General features: G+C 38.5%; 1 protein-coding gene across 10 annotated transcripts in view; it reads left to right on the top strand.

The window, feature by feature from the left end:
* SERAC1 (serine active site containing 1) overlaps positions 1-18,095 on the top strand; it is a 92,429-nt gene that overhangs the window by 28,547 nt on the left and 45,787 nt on the right. For all 10 annotated transcript variants that reach the window (XM_071212546.1, XM_058289621.1, XM_058289624.2 and 7 more), the window contains one exon: positions 8,906-9,034. In XM_071212546.1, coding sequence (XP_071068647.1) covers positions 8,906-9,034 — 129 coding nt within the window. The remainder of the gene's footprint in view (positions 1-8,905; positions 9,035-18,095) is intronic.

The following is an 18,095-nucleotide window of genomic DNA, read 5'->3' as shown; positions in this document are numbered from 1 at the left end:
TGCCAAACTGTCCTCCAGAATGGTTGGATCCTTCTGCATTCCCACCAGCAATGGATGAGTGTTCCCCTTTCTTCACATCCTCTCCAGCATTTGTATTCTACTGTTTTTTTCATGGCTGCCAATCTTATGGGAGTAAGATGGTATCTCATTGTAGTTTTGATTTGCATTTCCCTGATAGCTAGGGATTTGGAGCATTTTTTCATGTGCTTTTTAGCCATTTGTATTTCTTCTTTGGAGAAGTGTCTGTTTAAATCTTTTTCCCATTTTTTAAATGGGTTGTTTATCTTTTTGTTTTCGGGATCTATGAGTTCTTTATATATGCAAGTTATAAGTCTCTTATCAGATATATGGTTGCCAAATATTTTCTCCCATTGTGTGGGTTCCCTTTTTACTTTCTTGACAAACTCCTTTGAGGTGCAGAAGGCTTTAATTTTGAGGTAGTCCCATTTATCTATTTGTTCTTTTGCTGCTCGTGCTTTTGGTGTGATATTCATGAAGCCATTTCCTATTACAAGGTCCTGTAGATGTTTCCCTACACTGCTTTCTAAGGTCTTTATGGTCTTGGCTCTTATATTTAGGTCTTTGATCCATCTTGAGTTGATCTTTGTATAAGGTGTGAGATGGTAATCCTCTTTCATTCTTCTACATATAACTATCCAGTTCTCCAGGCACCATTTGTTGAATAGGCCATTCTCTCCCAGTTGTGAGGGTTTGGTGGCTTTATCGAATATTATATGGCTGTATACATGAGGTTCTATATCTGAACTTTCAATTCGATTCCATTGGTCTGTGTGTCTCTCCTTATGCCAGTACCATGCTGTTTTCACTACTGTAGCTTTGTAGTATGTTTTGAAGTCAGGAAGTGTGATTCCTCCTATTTTGTTTTTCTTTTTCAATATGTCTTTGGCTATTCGGGGCCTCTTTTTATTCCAAATAAATTTCATAGTTAGTTTTTCTAGTTCCTTAAAGAAGGCTGTGTTGATTTTTATTGGGATTGCATTGAATGTGTAGATCAGTTTTGGTAGGATAGACATCTTAATAATATTCAGTCTTCCTATCCATGAACAGGGAATATTCTTCCATTTATTTAGGTCTTCTTTGATTTCCTTGAACAATCTTGTATAGTTCTCGATGTATAAGTTTTTTACCTCTTTAGTTAAATTTATTTCTAAGTATTTGATTTTTTTATTTACTATTGTGAATGGTATTTGTTTCTTGATTTCCTCCTGATCTTGCTCATTATTGGTGTATAGAAATGCTACTGATTTTTGTGCATTGATCTTATAACCTGCGACTTTGCTAAACTCATTTATGAGTTCTAGGAGCTTTGTTGTAGATCTCTCAGGGTTTTCTATATATAGGATCATGTCATCTGCAAATAATGAAATTTTGACTTCTTCCCTTCCAATTTGAATGCCTTTTATATCTGGTTCTTGTCTCAGTGCTCGAGCCAGTACTTCCAAGACAATGTTAAATAGGAGCGGAGACAATGGGCATCCTTGTCTTGTTCCTGATTTTAGAGGGAAGGATTTCAGGATTTCGCCATTGTAAACAATGTTGGCTTTAGGTTTTTCATATATACTCTTTATCATGTTCAAAAAGTTTCCTTGTATTCCGATCTTTTGGAGTGTTTTTATCAGGAAGGGGTGCTGTATTTTGTCAAATGCCTTTTCTGCATCTATAGATATAATCATGTGGTTTTTTTCTCTCAATCTGTTTATATGGTGTATTACATTGATTGATTTTCTTATGTTGAACCATCCTTGCATACCTGGAATAAATCCCACTTGGTCATGGTGTATAATTCGTTTAATGTGTTGTTGAATACGATTAGCAAGTATTTTGTTAAGTATTTTTGCGTCTAGGTTCATTAGAGAAATTGGTGTGTAATTTTCCTTTCCTGTGGTGTCTTTGTTTGGCTTTGGTACTAGGGTAATGTTGGCATCATAGAAGGAATTAGGCAGTGTTCCTTCTGTTTCGATTTTTTGGAATAGTTTCAACAGGATTGGTGTTAGTTCTTTCCGGAATGTTTTGTAGAATTCACCTGTGAAGCCGTCTGGCCCTGGGCTCTTCTTAGTTGGGAGATTTTTAATGACTGATTCTATCTCTTTGCTTGTGATTGGTTTGTTAAGATCATCAATTTCTTCTTTCGTCAGTATGGGCTGCTTATGTATTTCTAGGAATTTGTCCATTTCCTCTAAATTGTCATTTTTGTTGGAATATAGTTTTTCAAAGTATCCTCTTATGATAGTCTTTATTTCTGTGGGGTCAGTGGTGATATCACCTTTCTCATTTCTTATTTTGTGTATTTGCATCTTTTCTCTTTTTTTCTTTGTTAGTCTCGCTAAAGGTTTGTCAATTTTGTTGATCTTCTCAAAAAACCAGCTCTTGGTCTTGTTTATTTTTTCAAGTGCTTTCTTATTTTCTATTTCATTTAGTTCTGCTCTTATCTTTGTTATTTCCTTCCCTCTTCTTCCTGTTGGGTTACTTTGTTGTTGTTTTTCTAATTCCTTCAAATGTGCAGTTAATTCTTCAATTTCTGCTCTTTCTTCTTTTTTGATATATGAATTTATGGCTATAAATTTCCATCTCAGTACCGCTTTTGCTGCATCCCATAAATTTTGGTATGTTGTGTTATCATTATCATTTGTTTCAAGGTAGTCATTGATTTCTTTTGAGATTTCCTCTTCGACCCACTGTTTTTCTAAGAGTGTGCTGTTTAATTTCCAAATTGTCGTGTGAAGTCTGGGTCTCTGTCCCTTGCAAATTTCCAGCTTGACTCCACTGTGGTCAGAGATATTGTTTTGTATGATTTCGATCTTTCTGAATTCATTAAGCCTTTCTTTGTGGCCTAGCATATGGTCAATCTTGGAGAATGTTCCATGTACGTTTGAGAAAAATGTATATCCTGCTGTGTTTGGGTGTAATGATCTATATATGTCTATTAGATCCAGCTCTTCTAATATACTGTTCAAATGTTTTGTTTCTTTAGTGATTCTCTTTTGAGATGTTCTGTCCAGAGTTGATAGTGGTGTATTAAAATCCCCCACTATAATTGTAGATGCATCTATTCTTTCACTTAGTTTTTCCAGCGTTTGCCTCACATATTTAGAGGCGCCCTTGTTAGGAGCATAAATATTTATGATTGTTCGATCTTCTTGACAAATTGTCCCTTTCACTAAAATATAGTATCCTTCTTTGTCTCTCACAATTGTTTCGCATTTAAAGTCTATTTTGTCTGATATTAATATAGCTACTCCTGCCTTTTTTTGGTTGTTGTTTGCTTGTATGATTGTTTTCCAGCCATTCACTTTCAACCTCCATGAGTCTCTGGGTCTAAGATGTGTCTCTTGTAGGCAGCATATAGATGGGTCGTATTTCCTTATCCAGTGTCCCAGTCTGAATCTTTTGTTAGGTGAGTTTAATCCATTGACATTCAGTGTTATTACGTTTAGAGAGTTATTTATGGTAGCCATATTTTGGTTGGATTTGTGTTCGTTATATTTTGTTTGTATTATTTTATTTTCCCCTTCTATTTTTGTCTTTCTTGTTGCTTTTACACTCTCCTCCATCTCTGACTGTCCTGTTTTTTCCTTTCTTCCTGCAGAATTCCCTTAAGAATTTCTTGAAGGGGAGGTTTCTTGTTTATATACTCTTTCAGTTTCTGTTTATCTGTGAATATTTTGAACTCTCCATCATTTTTGAATGCTAGTTTAGCTGGATAGAGTATTCTTGGTTAGAAATTTTTTTCCTTTAGTACCTTGACTATATCATACCCCTGCCTTCTTGCCTCCATCGTTTCAGATGAGAAATCAGCACTTAATCTTATGGAGTTTCCCTTGTATGTGATGGTTTTCTTTTCTCTTGCTGCTTTTAGAATTTTTTCTTTGTCTTGAGCATTGGATAATTTGACAAGTATATGTCTTGGGGTGGGCCTGTTGGGGTTTATGACCAGTGGAGTGCGCTGTGCTTCTTGGATATGTACATCTGTCTCTTTCAGTAGATTTGGGAAGTTTTCATTCATTATTTCCTGCAACACTCCTTCTGACCCCTTTCCCTTCTCTTCTCCTTCTGGAATGCCTATAATACGTATGTTTGAGCGTTTTGCGTTATCATTCAGGTCCCTAAGTCCTATCTGGATTTTTTCTACCTTTTTATTGACCACTTCTACTATCTGTTTGATTTCCAATGCACTGTCTTCCACATCACTAATTCTCTGCTCTGCCTCTTCTAGTCTGCTGATATTTGTTGCAAGTGTATTTTTGATTTCTTGAATTGTGGTGTTCATTTCCATCATATCTGTTATTTTTTTGCGCATGTCTGCAATTTCCCCTCCAAGTGTTGTCTTCACGCTGTTAACCTCTTTCATTACTTCATCAAATTTGTCAGTGATAAATGTTCTGAGATCTTTCATTGCTTGTGCGAAGTCCTGCCCCCCTTCCTGATTTTCAGTTTGTTGATTGGATTCAGCCATGTTTTCCTGATTACTGGTTTGGTTTGTAGATTTTTGTTGCTGTCTTGTCAACATTTTTTCTTGACGGGTTTAATCAGTTCCTTAGCTTCTTTGTCTAGTCTTGGAGATTAATTAGCTGTTGTTTTTGCGTAAGTGTTATATCTTCTCTTTGTCACTTTGTTCTTCTTATTCCAATTTCTTATTGCTAGTTAAGCTCACTTTAAAGGAAAGTATTAGTGCTGGGGAAAGTCAATTGTGTAAGGAAGGAAAAAGTGTGAAGTAGTATTGGTGATATATGTTTACAAAGCAATAATATGAGTTCTGGGAGGATGGAGGTTAGATCATGTAAATTGTGTAGAGTTATAGTAGTAGGAAAGTACCTATAATGAGGTAGACGACTGAATATGGGAGGAATGTGGTACGTACTAAGAGGCTATTGTTTTCGTGAGAGAGGGAAAGAGAAAAGAAAGGTAATAGTTTCAGGGATGAATACCAGATGGAAAACTAAACAAAGGTATTAGAAATTAAGAGTTAGACATTTTGTGGATCAAAGAAAGGGAGATGGAATATAGGAGAGATAGCAGATGGTCGAGGATATGAAGTTGTAGGGGAAAGGGGATAGTGTAGATAGGCTAAATCTATTCACAGAGAAATGAGGCAGTGGAGGGTGAGGAAACCCAGCAAATGTGAGGTATTTCCTGTAGGACCTATTGTATTGTTAAGGTAAAATAGTATAAGAAGAATATTGGGGACAAGAAAGAGAGGATTGAAAAAAAAAAAAAGAACAACAAGAACAACAACAACAACAAAAAATAAAAAATAAAAAATAAATAAAAAAAAAAAAAACCTAAGAACAGAAACCCCGCCGCCAGGCTCGGCTGGGCTCAGCTGGGCTCCGGTCCCCCGCCCGCCGCCCGCCGCAGCTCGGCTGGGCTCGGCTGGGCTCGGTTCTCCCGCCCGCCGCCCGGCGCGGCGCAGCGTGGCTCGGCTCTCCCGCTCGCCGCCCGGCGCGGCGCGGCTGGGCTCGGCCGAGCTCAGCTGGGCTCCGCCCCTCCGCCCGCCGCGGCTCAGCCGGGCTCGGCCGGACTCGGCCACCCTGGCCGCCGCCCGCCGGGGCTCCGCGCGGTGCTAGCTGCCTCGGCTCCACCTACCCCCTACCCAAGGAGGGAATCCTCCACACGTAGCTGGGATCTCCGTGTATATTTCACAGATGGATCCTCTCTGTTACCTTCCCTCCAAATCGATGTCCAGACACCTCCGGACCAGGAAAAATCCCGAAACAGCCGGTCCCAAAGAGTCTCTGACGCCTCCCAGCCAATTCCCCCCAGGAGCTAGTAACCAGGAAGTTCACTCAGCCGCCATCTTGCCTCCCCCTCCTGAAAAGTCCCAATTTATATCTTATAGACCAGTCCTTTTCGTTACCTTCTCACCAAATCGATGTCCAGACACTTCCTGCCCTGAAAAAATCCTGAAAAAGCCTGGTCCCGGAGAACCTCCAGCGGTGCCCAGCTGCCTCTTCCCAGGAGAGACGGCAAGGCAAGCTCACTCAGCCACCATCTTGCCGGAAGTTCCCTAATTGCTTTTCCTAGAACTTCTAGCACAATGTTGAATAACAGTGGTGATAGTGAGCATCCTTGTCTTGTTTCTGATCTCAGGAGGAAAGCGTTCAGTTTTCACCGTTGAATACGTACAATATTAGCTCTGGGTTTTTAATATATGCACTTTACCCTGTTGAGGTTTCCTTCCCTTCCTATCTTTTGGAGTGTTTTTATCTCCATTTGTCAAATGCTTTTTCTGCATCAATTGAGAACATCATGATTTTTCTTCATCAATTTATAAATGTGGTATATTACACTAACTGATTTTCTTGTGGCAAACCACCCTTGCAAATCTGGGATAAAATCTGCTTCATCGTGGTGTATAATTCTTTTAATGTGCTTTTGGATTTATTTAGCAAGTATTTTGTTGAGGATTTTTACATCTATATTCATTAGAGAAATTGATGTGTAATTTTCTTTTTTCATAATATCCTTTGGCTTTGGTATCAGGCTTCTGTTGGCTTCATGGAAGGAGTTTGGTAGTGTTGCTTCTTATTCAATTTTTTGGAGGAGTTTTAGCAAGATTGGTATTAGATCTTCTTTGAATGATGGGTAAAATTCACCTCTGAAGCCGACTGGTCCTGGGCATTTCATCTTTGGGAGGTTTTGGTAACTGTTTCAGTTTCTTCACTTCTGATTGGTTTGTTGAGGTCTTCTCTTTCCACTAGGGTCAGTGTAGGTGGTTTATGTGTTTCTAGCAATTTGTGTTTCATCTCTGTTGTCTAGTTTGTTAGCATATAGTTGTTCATAGTATCCTCTCATGCTCTCTCTTCTGTCTGCAGGGTCAGTGGCAATGGCCTACCTCTCATTTCTGGTTTTTATTTAGTTGTATCTTCTCTTTTTCTCTTTGTTGATCTAGCCAAGGGCTTGTCCATTGGATGATTTTCTCAAAGAACCGCCTTTTGGTTTCGTTGATTCTCTCTATTGTGTTCTCAATTTAATGTAATTCTGCTCTAATTTCTTTGTTATTTCTTTTCTTCTCCTTGCTTGGGGATAAGTTTGCTGTTCTTTTTCTAGTTCCTTCACGTGTGTAGTTAGGTCTTTGATTTTAGCTCTTTTTTCTTTTTTAATGTAAGCATTGAGGGCTATGAATTTCCCTCTCAGTACTGCCTTCACTCTACCCCATAGATTTTGATGTGTTCTCCATTTAATCTGTCCCCAGAAATTTATTGTGATTTCACTTGCAATTTCTTCTTTGACACTGATTACTTAAGAGTATGTTGTTTAATATTAATAGCCATACATTTGTGACTTTTCCTTTTTTTCATCCATTATTGATTCCCAGCTTCATTCCATTATGATCAGAGAATTTGCTATGTATAATTTCAGTCTTATATAATTTATTGAGACCTGTCTTGTGACCCAACATATGGTCTCTCTTGGAGAAGGATCCATGAACCCTTGAAAAGAATGTATATCCTGCTGTTTTGGGGAATAATGCTTTATATTTTTTTATACTTTTTTTTTATTAAAGTAATAGATCACAAAGAATATTACATTAAAAAACATAATAAAAAATCTAAGAGGTTCCCATATACCATGCTCCCCCCCCCACCGCATCATTTTTGTAAATTGTATTTTTTTTGAAGACATCATAATGCTCTATAAAGGACTGTAGGGCTAGGTTATTTTTCATATTATTCAAGCTTATTCTCTGTCCAGATGTTTCATCCAGTGCTGAGAGTGGTGTATTGAAGTCTCCAACTATTACTGTAGAGATGTCTATTTCTCCCGTAAGTTTTGCCAGTGTTGTCTCTCATGTATTTTGGGGCACCAATGTTAGGTGCATAAATATTTATAATTGTGATTTATTCTTGGTGAATTGCTCCTTTTAATATTATATAATGACCTTCTTCATCTCACATAAAAGTTTTTCATTTAAAATCTATTTTGTCCAATATTTATATCACTACTGCAGAACTTTTTCCAACTTTTCACTTTCAGCCTGATTGTGTCCTTGCTTCTAAGGTGTGTTTCTTATAGAAGGCATGCTGTACTTCAAGTAATTTTTTTTTCTTTCTGGCCAAATCTCTGATATATGAATGTATTTATCTTTTATTTAGGCTGTGTTATAGAACATTTACCATAATCAGTTATAAATAAATTTTTAAAAAATTAAAATAAAAAAAAAACAAATTAAAAAACAAAACAAAACCACTCCCCATTATGCATGAATGTACCCGAATGTTCTAATTTCACCAGAAAAGTCCCTTCCTGGCTTTTCTTCCTGGCCTCAGGTGCTCATTGCATGTGGTAGCCTCATTATTTCTCCTTCAGTGCCTGTGGTTTGCTGCGTTCCAGGCTCCTTCTCTACCCTCTTCTCTCTCAGCTTTGTTCCAGTAGAGTTCCAGGTGAGGCCCTGAGTCCATCTTTCACGGAGCTTCCAGATGGGCTGGAACAGACATACCCCAATTTGTAAATGCAGTGTGCTCTGTTACGACCAGCATCAGGGCTAGGGCCACACTGGGAGTGCAGCAGTGTCCACAGATGGCCTCCGAGCCAGGCAGCGGTCAGGGCAGGGAACGCCCCATGCAGCTTTCCTCCTGTTTATAGAGTGCCTCTTTTTTTATTTAGCCATCACTTGCTTGTTATATACCTTTGGCTGTTTCCAGAGCTCTGGGAAAGTTAATTCTGACAGTTTCTGCTTGTTCTTTTGATATTTCTTTGGGAGCCTTGTATTTGGAAGTTTTTACTCTTCCATCTTGCTGATTTCACTCTCCAAGCAGTGAATACTTTAATTTACATACTTCTGACTGTGAATGATTTATATTTATCTTAAATGTAAAATAAAAAGAGTTTGTTGAACTCTATTGTTGAGCTTATTTGTGAAGAATTTCTTTTCCTTTTATTTCAGGATTCCTCCATTGAAGAAGAGCTTAGACATTTGCTGGCGTCTTTACCTCAAACGGGACTAGATGAGTGTATCCGGTATTTTACATCATTGGCCCTAAGCGAAAGCAGTCAGAGTCTAGCCGCTCAGAAGGTAAGCTTGTTTATTCATTCAGTAAATATTTTTGAGTGCCCACTCTTCAAGATATCATGCCAGGGTCTAGCACTTAGAACCTTAGGATAGTCATTCATCCCAGTAACTGAATAAACACATTGACTTTGGGTGTGTGCCGTGCACTGGGCTGGGCATTATGGCTAATGGAATGACAGGTGAATTAACAAAGAATTTTGATTGGTATTGCATTGAATCTGTAAATCAGTTTGGGTAGCATTGACATTGTCACAATATTTGGTTTTCCAGTGCATGAACTTGGGATGTCGTTCCATTTATTTAGGTCTTCTTTGATTTCTTTTAGCAGTATTTTGTAGTTTTTTAATACAAAACCTTTACATCCCTATTAAAATTAATTCCTAAATATTTGAGTCTTACTGTTTCTGTTGTGAGTGGAATTTTTTTCTTGATTTCCTCCTCAGCTTGCTCATTGCTACTTAGAGAAATGCTGATTTCTGCATGTTGATCTTCTATTCTCCCCCTTTGCTGACCTCATTTATTAGCTCAGGTAGCTTTGTTGTAGATAACTTAGAATTTTCTAGATATAGGATCATGTCGTCTGTGAATTGTGAGAGTTTTAATTCCTTCTTTTCCAGTTTGGATGCCTTTTTTTTCCCCTTGTCTAATTGTTCTAGATGGAGCTTGTAGCACAATGTGGACAGCAGTGGTGACGGCGTCCTTGTCTTGTTCCTCTCCCCTTTGAGTATAATGTTGGCAGTGGGATTTTCATATATGCTTTTTATTATTTTGAGGAACTTTTTTCTATTCCTATCTTTCCAACTTTTTTTTTCAAGAACGTATTCTGCTAGATTTTGTCCTGTGCCTTTTCTGTGTCCATTGAGATGATCATGTGTCTTTTTCCCTTCAGTTTGTTATGTGGTGTATTGTTAATTTTCTTATGTTGAACAGCTCTTGTATACCAGGAATAAAACTTCCTTGATTGTGATGTATACTTGTTTTTTTTTTTTTTTTTTTCTGCAGATATTTCTGTCTTTATTAAATCAATAAACAAAGACAAACATCAGTTTTCCTAATACATTTTGAAGAAAACAATGTACTTGTTTTTATATGCTGTTGGATTTGATTTGCAAATAGTTTGTTGAGAATTTTTGCATCTGTGTTCATTAGAGAAGTTGATCTATAAATTTCTTTTCTTGTACCTTTGTTTTTGGTATTAGGGTGATGTTGCCTTCATAAAATGTGTTGGGTAGTTTTTCCTCCTTTTCAAGTTTTTGGAAGAGTTTAAACAGGGTTGGTATTAATTCTTCTTGAAATGCTTGGTAGAAGTCACTTGTGAAAACATCAGGTCCTGGACTTTTCTTTGTTGGGAGATTTTTGATTACAGATTCAATCTCTTTGCTAGTGATTGGTATGTTGAGTTCCTCTCTTTCTTGTAGAGTCAGTGTAGGTTGTTTGTGCATTTCTAGGAAATTGTCCATTTCATCTAAGGTTGTCTGCTTTGTTGGTAAACAGTTTCTCATAATATCCTTTTATGATCCTTTTTATTTCTGTGGGTTCAGTTGTAACTTCACCCCCTTTCATTTCTGATTGTGTTTATTTTGCATCTTCTCTTTTTTTCTTCTTTTAACTAGCTATGAGTTTGTCAATTTTATTGATTTTCTCAAAGAACCAGCTTTTGGTTTTGTTGATTTCTCTATTGTTTTTTTTTTCTCTATTTCATTTATTTCTACACCAATCTTATTTCTTTCCTTCTGTTTGCTTTGGGAATGATTTGCTGGATTCTTTTTTCATTTCTCCAGTTGTTCAGTTAGATCTTTGATTTTAGCTCTTCTTTTTTAATATAGGCATTTAGGCTATAAATTTCCATCTCAATACTGCCTTTCTTTGTACCCCATAAGTTTTTATTTTATTTATTTTTTATTAAGTTGTCTTTTTTTTTTTTTAAAGGTACATAGATCACAAAAAATGTTACATTAAAAATATAAGATGGGAAGTGGATTTGGCTCAGCTGACAAGAGTGTCTGCCTACCATATGGGAGGTCCAGGGTTCAAACCCAGGGCTTCCTGACCCATGTGGTGAGCTGGCCCTTGTGTAGTGCTGATGCATGCAAGGAGTGCCATGCCACACAGGGGTGTCCCCCGCATAGGGGAGCCCCACGTGCAAGGAGTATGCCCATAAGGAGAGCTGCCCTGTGTGAAAAAAGTGCAGCCTGCCCAGGAGTGGCGCCGCACACAGAGCTGAGGCAGCAAGATGACGCAACAAAAAGAGACACAGATTCCTGGTGCTGCTGACAAGAATGCAAGCAAATGTAGAAGAACACACAGCAAATGGACACAGCAGACAATGGGGGGGAGGGGAGAGAAAAAAACAACGACGACAAAAAACTACATTCCCTACCCCCCTCACCCCACTCCTCCCACATCAACAACCTCTTTCATCATTGTGGCACATTCATTGCATTTGGTAAATACATTTTGGAACACTGCTGCACCGCATAGATTATAGTTTACATTGTAGTTTACACTCTTCCCCAGTGCATTCAGTGGGTTATGGCAGCATCTGGGCCAGCATCTGGCCCTACAATATCATTTAGGACAACTCCAAGTCCCGAAAATGCCCCCACATCTCATCTTTTCTTCCCTGTCCCTGCCCTCAGCAACTGCCATGGCCACTTTCTCCAGATCAGTGCTACTGTTTCTTCCGTTACTAGTCACAATAGTTCTATAGTAGAATACCAGTAAGTTCACTCGAATCCATATTTTATTCCTCCATCCTGTGGATCCTGGGTTGGTGATGTCCACTGCACCTCTGTGTCAAGAGGGGGCTTAGCTCCCACATGGATGCGAATCTCCTGCTTGGAGTTGAAGGCACTCTCGGTTCCCAGGTTGATGGTTGACCATCTTCACTTCCCTATTAGCCAACTGTATCCCTTAAGTTCTGATAAGTTGTGGTGGTGGTTTCATTTGTCTCAATATATATGCTTATTCCACTTGCAATTTCTTCTTTGGCCCACTGACTATTTAGGAGTGTGTGTTTAGCCTCCACACATTTGCAAATTTACCTCTTTCCTGTCTATTATTGATTTCCAGTTTCATTTCATTATGATCTGAGAAGGTGCTTTGTATAATTTTAGTCTTACAGTTATTGAGAGCTGCATTGTGACCTAACATGGTCAATCCTGGATAAAAATCCATGGGCACTTGAGAAGATTGTATAATCTTTTTTAGGTGCAACATTTAGCTTCTTTATCATGTTGTTCAAGTTCTCTCTTTCCTTGTTGATCTTCTGTCTATTTAATGATGTAAGTGGTGTGTTGAAGCCTCCAGTGATTATTGTAGAGATGTCTATTTCTCCCTTCATTTTTGCCAGAGTTTGTCTGATATACTTTGGGGCACCTTGGTCAGGCACATAGATATTTATGGCTATTACATCTTCAAGGTCAAGTGTCCCTTTCATTAATATATAATGGCTTTCTGTATCATAACTTTTTTGCATTTGAAGTCTGTTTTTTCCAATATTACTATAGCTACCCCTGCTCTTTTTTGGTTACTGTTTGCATGGAGTGTCTTTTTCCAACCTTTCACTTGGAGCTGGTTTTGTATCTCTGGGTCTATGGTGAGTCTCTTGTAAGCAGCATATGGATGGTTCATGTTTTTTTATCCATTCTGTCAGACTATATGTTTTGATTGGGGAGGTTAAACCATTCACATTCAATGATATTACTGTAATTATGTTATTTACTTCCACCATTTTCTTCTTTGGTTTTCATATGTCATATCTTATTTTCGTCTGCCTTTTTACTCTTTTGGTTACCCTTTCTGCTTTTCTTTTATGTTCTTCTCCATACCTCTCTCTTCTGTGTTTTTCTTTGAGGATGTAAGGCTTCCTTTAGTGTTTTTTTTTAAAATATGCTTTATTATTATGTTTTAAAGGCACTTAGATTACATAAATATTAGATAAAAAAAATATAAGGAATTCCCATATGCCCCACTCCCAACCCCTCCCATATTTTCCCCCATTAACAACATTCTTCATTAGTGTGGTGCAGTTGTTAGAATTGATGAACACATTTTAGAGCATTGCCACTAAGTATGGATTATAGTTTACATTGTAATTTACACTCTCTCCCACACAATTTTGAAAGTTATAACAAGATATATGATGGCCTATATCTGTCATTGCAGTGTCATTCAGGACAATTCCCAAGCCCCCAAAATGCCCCCATATTACACCTGTTATCCCCCTTCCCTCTCCTGGTAGATTCTTTTTCTTTTTTTAAATATATTTTTTATTTTTAAAAAAGGTCCTTAGATTATATGTTACACAAAAAAATATAAGGGATTCCCATGTGCCCCACTCCCCACCCCTCCCACTCTTCCCCACATTAACATTCTTCATTAGTGTGGTACGTTCATTGCAATTGATGAACACATTTGGAGCATTGCCACACAGCATGGAGTATAGTTTACATTGTAGTTTACACTTCCACTCAATTCTGTAGGTCCTGTATCTGTCATTGCAATGTCATTCAGGGCAATTCCAAGTCCCAGTGCCCAAGTCCGAAAATGCCCTCATATTACACTTCTTCCCTTTTCGCTAATACAGAATTTGGTACTGAGAAGTGCAGTGGTGCTTTTGTAATTACCAAAATGCTGAAACGGTTTTATAAATGAGTAAGGGGTATATTTTGGGGGAATTGTGAGGTGCTTGATAGAAAAGACCTAGATTACTTAGAAGAGACTGTTGGTAGGAATATGGTTGCTAAGGAGACTTTTTGTGAGGTCCTAGAAGTAAATGATGAAACCATTATTGGAAACTGGAGGAAAGGTGATTGTGTTTTAAAGTTGTAGAGAACTTAGCAAGATTGACTACTAGTGTTATATGAAAGTCAGAATTTGAAAATTATGAACTTGGACATTTAGCCAAGGAAATTTTCAGACTAAATGTGGAAAATTCAGCCTGGTTTCCCCTTGCAGCTTATAGCAAAATGTTAGAGGAAAGAGATAAGCTGATAACAGAATTTTGGGCACAAAGAAACCAGAAACTGATTCCAGAAATTCCAAACCTCTGGAAATCATGCCCCTAGATAATAGTGCCCCATTTGAGGAATTAACTAAACATGAAACTTGTAAGAGGATTGAAAATACAGTTATCTAGGAAAGTCTTGTGGAAAGTCTTACTGTCTGATAACTTGGACCCCTGCTTCCTACATGTTGAACCAACAAGCTTTTTGAGAGAGCTGTATGAACAAACCGCTGCCAGCCTGGACTAAAAGGGAAATGGAGGGGAAAACAGCTTAAAGAGAAAAACCATGGAAACTGAGGTCTGAAATTAAGATATCTCCTTGGGCCAAGAAAGGAACCCCGCTCATGTGTACATAGAGGGTGAGTTTGCCCCAGCAGTTGAAGAGGGTAGGTGTTTCCACCTGATATTCAGGAGGAGTTTTGCTGCCCCAGGCTTCAGAGAGGGTGGAGCACATTCCCCAAGGTTGGGGAGAGTGGAGTCAACATCAGTCGGTCTTAGAGGGGTGGGCTTATCTCCCATAGATTAGGGAAGGCCAAGTCACTATAAGATTAACAGGTCTATAGCCAGAGAGGACTTTGCCCCAAGATAAATCATATTTCTATAAATAACTGTGCTGTGATTTTTTATTTAGTATTGCTACCTGAAAGGATTTAAGATTTATTTGGAATTCAGAGGGTAGAGTGTGGCAGTTTTATATTATTTATGAATTCCAAAAAGAGAGATTATGTTTGTAAAATGGTCTGTTCCTATCGGCATGATACCATTTTGATTATATTAAATTGAGAGGTTTCATTTTTGCTTTATTAATAAGTCAAGATCAGGGCTTTGATTCGAACATGTTATTAGGGAGTGTGGGGTTGAGTCCCCGCCCCCCTGGTGGGCTGTATGTAGGGATGCTCAGTCAAGAGCATGGAAGTAGATACACACAAAGAACACAGAGGAAGAGAGGCAGCTCTGTGGACATGGCAGAGGCCCTGGGAAGAGAGATGACCCATTCTTCTGATTGTGAAAGGAACAGAGCAGCTAAATCCAGAAAGAAAGAACCCTGAAGAGAGGCGACGCATTCTCCTGATTTCGAAGAGAACAGAGCGGTTAAACTCAGAAAGAAAGAGCCCTGGGAAGAGAGATGAGCCTCTGCCAGCCTATGACTGAGATTGGAAGAAGTTGGACCCATGGAGCTTTAAGGGGAAGAGGAAGCCTGAACCCTTGCAGTTGTTGCTGCCATCTTGCTTCAGCACATGGCAACAGAGTTTGGTAGGGAAGTAACCTTGAGTTGGACGCTTAGGGCCTTGTAACTGTAAGCTTTTACCCCAAATAAATACTTTTTATAAAACTAACATTGAACCTATAGTTGGTGCTGGAGTTGGTAGGTGTACGTCCAAGAGACTTGAATCTTTGGGCTGTCCATGTGCCAGCTGGGCCCTGAGCCTCAGTGGAGTTGCAACACCTGCTGTCCAGATCATTGGACTCACCCAGGACAACTAACAAGGAGGTGATGATGGACTACCACCATACTGAGGAGCCAAGAGAATCTACAGCTGCAAGCAAGAAAGTCCCATCCATCAGCCGTATGGAACTGAAGCCCCCTCTCAATTAGAGGTGGAGTGGGCATCACCAGCCCAGAATTCTCAGGATTGGGGAATGAGCTATGGACTGGAGTGAACTTACTGGTATTCTGTAGACTTATTGTGATTCTAGCAATGGAAGAAATTAATATCATTGATGTGGAGGTAGTGGCCACTGCAGATTCTGAGGTCAGGGAGAAGGAAAACAGTTTTAATACCGGAGACATTTTTGGGACTTAGGAATTACCCTGAATGACATTGCAGGACAGATCCAGGCCATTATATATCTTGCCATAACCTACAGAGTTGGGTGGGAGAGAGTGTAAACTATAATGTAAACTATAATCCACATTAGTGGCAATGCTCCAAAATGTGTTCATCAATTGCAGTGAATGTACCCCACTAATGAAGGATGTTGTTAATGTGGGTAAATGTGGGCAGGGTGGGGAGCAGGGCATATGAGAATCTGCTATATTTTTTATGTAACATTTATGTAATCTAAATATCTTTAAAAAAAAAGCTCACGGATTTCTGGTACTTTCCATCAGCATCCCTTTTTGGCTCACTAATACACTCACCTTCATGTTTGAAGAACAGTTTTGATGGATAGAGAATTCTTGGCTGACAGTTTTTCTCTTTCAATATCCTAATTATATCACACCACTGTCTTCTCACCTCCACGGTTTCTGATAAGAAATCCTCACTAAGTCTTACTGGGCATCCCTTGCATGTGATGGTTTGTTTCTCCTTTGCTGCTCTCAGAATTTCCTCTTTATCGTTGATGTTGGACATTCTGAGTAGTATGTGTCTTGGAGTAGGTCTTTTTGGATTTATTCTGATTGGAGTATGCTGTGCTTCTTGAACATGTAAGTTCATTTCTTTTGTGAGAGTTGGGAAATTTCTAGCTATTATTTCCTGAAATACTTTTTCTGCCCCTTTTCCCTTCTCTTCTCCTTCTGGAACTCCCATGACACATATGTTGTTGGGTTTTGTGTTATTCAACTCCCTGAGTCCCTGCTCTAATTTTTCCCATTATTTTTTCTCTTCAATTTTAGCCATCCTGTCTTCTGTATCATTTATTCTTTCTCCTCTTTTGACTTTGCAGTTGTATTCCTCTACTGTGTTTTTGATCTCACCTATTATGTCTTTCATTCCCATGAGCTCTGTTACTTTTTTTTCCCAGGTTTTCAAATTATTCTTTCTGCTTGCTCAGTGTAGTCTTGGTATTTTTTATCTCTTTAATGATACTGTCTTTCAACTCATTAACTTGATTTTGGAAATTTGAGTGCATCTTGTTGATTAGTTGTCTCAAATCCTCCATCTCTTCTTGCATTTGAAGTTTGTTTTGGTTCATGTTTTTTTTATCCATTCTGTCCTTTTCTTGGGCCATTTCTTCCATTTTCTTAGTATAGTTAGTAATTTTTTGCTTGTCTTAGCATCTGATTAGGGTGGTGAGTTTACTAAGAGGCTTGATTTCTCTTTCTTTCACAGGGTTTTAGTGGCAGGAGCCTGTGTGTTACTGCTGTTCTTTGATTCTTGGTTTAACCTATTCTGGGTCTTCAGGATTGTCCTTGTTATTGCTGAAACCTGGGCCCTGGACCCCACAGTGTGTTTCAGACTTGCTCCCCTAGGGCCTTGGGGAGGGAGGCTGTGTTCTCTGGGCCTCTTAGATGTGCATGTTTATATCTTGTGCCAAGTTTGGGAAGTTTTCTGATACTGTATTTTTGCGTATTCCTTCTGTCCCTTTCTTGTCCTTCTGGGATTCCCATAATGTGTGTATTGGTGTGCTTGATGGTGTCCCAGAGGTATGTTAGAGTATTTCTACTTTTTATAATTCTTTTTCTTTTTTGCTTCTCAGCCTGACTCATTTCAAGTGTCTTGTCTTCAAGTTCACTGACCCTTTCTTCTGCCAGCTGCCATCTACTCTTGATCTCCTCCTGGGAATTTTTCCTTTTGGTTATTGTGGTCTCCAACTCTAGTAGTTTTTTTTATTCCTTTGTAAAATTTCTATAACTTTGCTAAGATTCTCATATTGCTCATTCATTGTTTCCTTTATATCCTTTAGTTATTTGTTTTTTTCCTTCATCTCCTTAAGTATTTTTAGGATCATTTTTGAAGGCTTTGTTTCATATGTCAGTATTCTTGCCATCTTCATTTTTGTTTTCTGGATTTTTATTCTTTTCCTTTGGATGGCCCATCATTTCCTGTATCTTTATTTGTCTTGTACATTTGCACACTGAACTTATTAATATTTCCAAATGTTAACTATGGGATTTATTCCCTAATATGTCTGTTTCTTGATTTTGTAGCCAACTGGTGATAAGACAGATTTTCTTGAGCTTCAGTCCTCTATCCGGAAGGTCTACCCAAGGCAAATGCTGTGTGTGGTATTTAACCTGTCTTTCTGGGCATCTGTCTGTTTGTAGGCTTTTGGTTGTTAGTTGTTTTGGATTTCCCTTGTTTACAGAAGTTTGGTTGCTCATTCTGTTCC

The sequence above is a fragment of the Dasypus novemcinctus genome, chromosome 28 (assembly GCF_030445035.2).
Source record: "Dasypus novemcinctus isolate mDasNov1 chromosome 28, mDasNov1.1.hap2, whole genome shotgun sequence".
Classification (NCBI taxonomy): domain Eukaryota; kingdom Metazoa; phylum Chordata; class Mammalia; order Cingulata; family Dasypodidae; genus Dasypus; species Dasypus novemcinctus.
The sequence above is the reverse complement of the archived record's forward strand: the minus strand, read 5'-3'. Positions and strand labels throughout refer to the sequence as shown.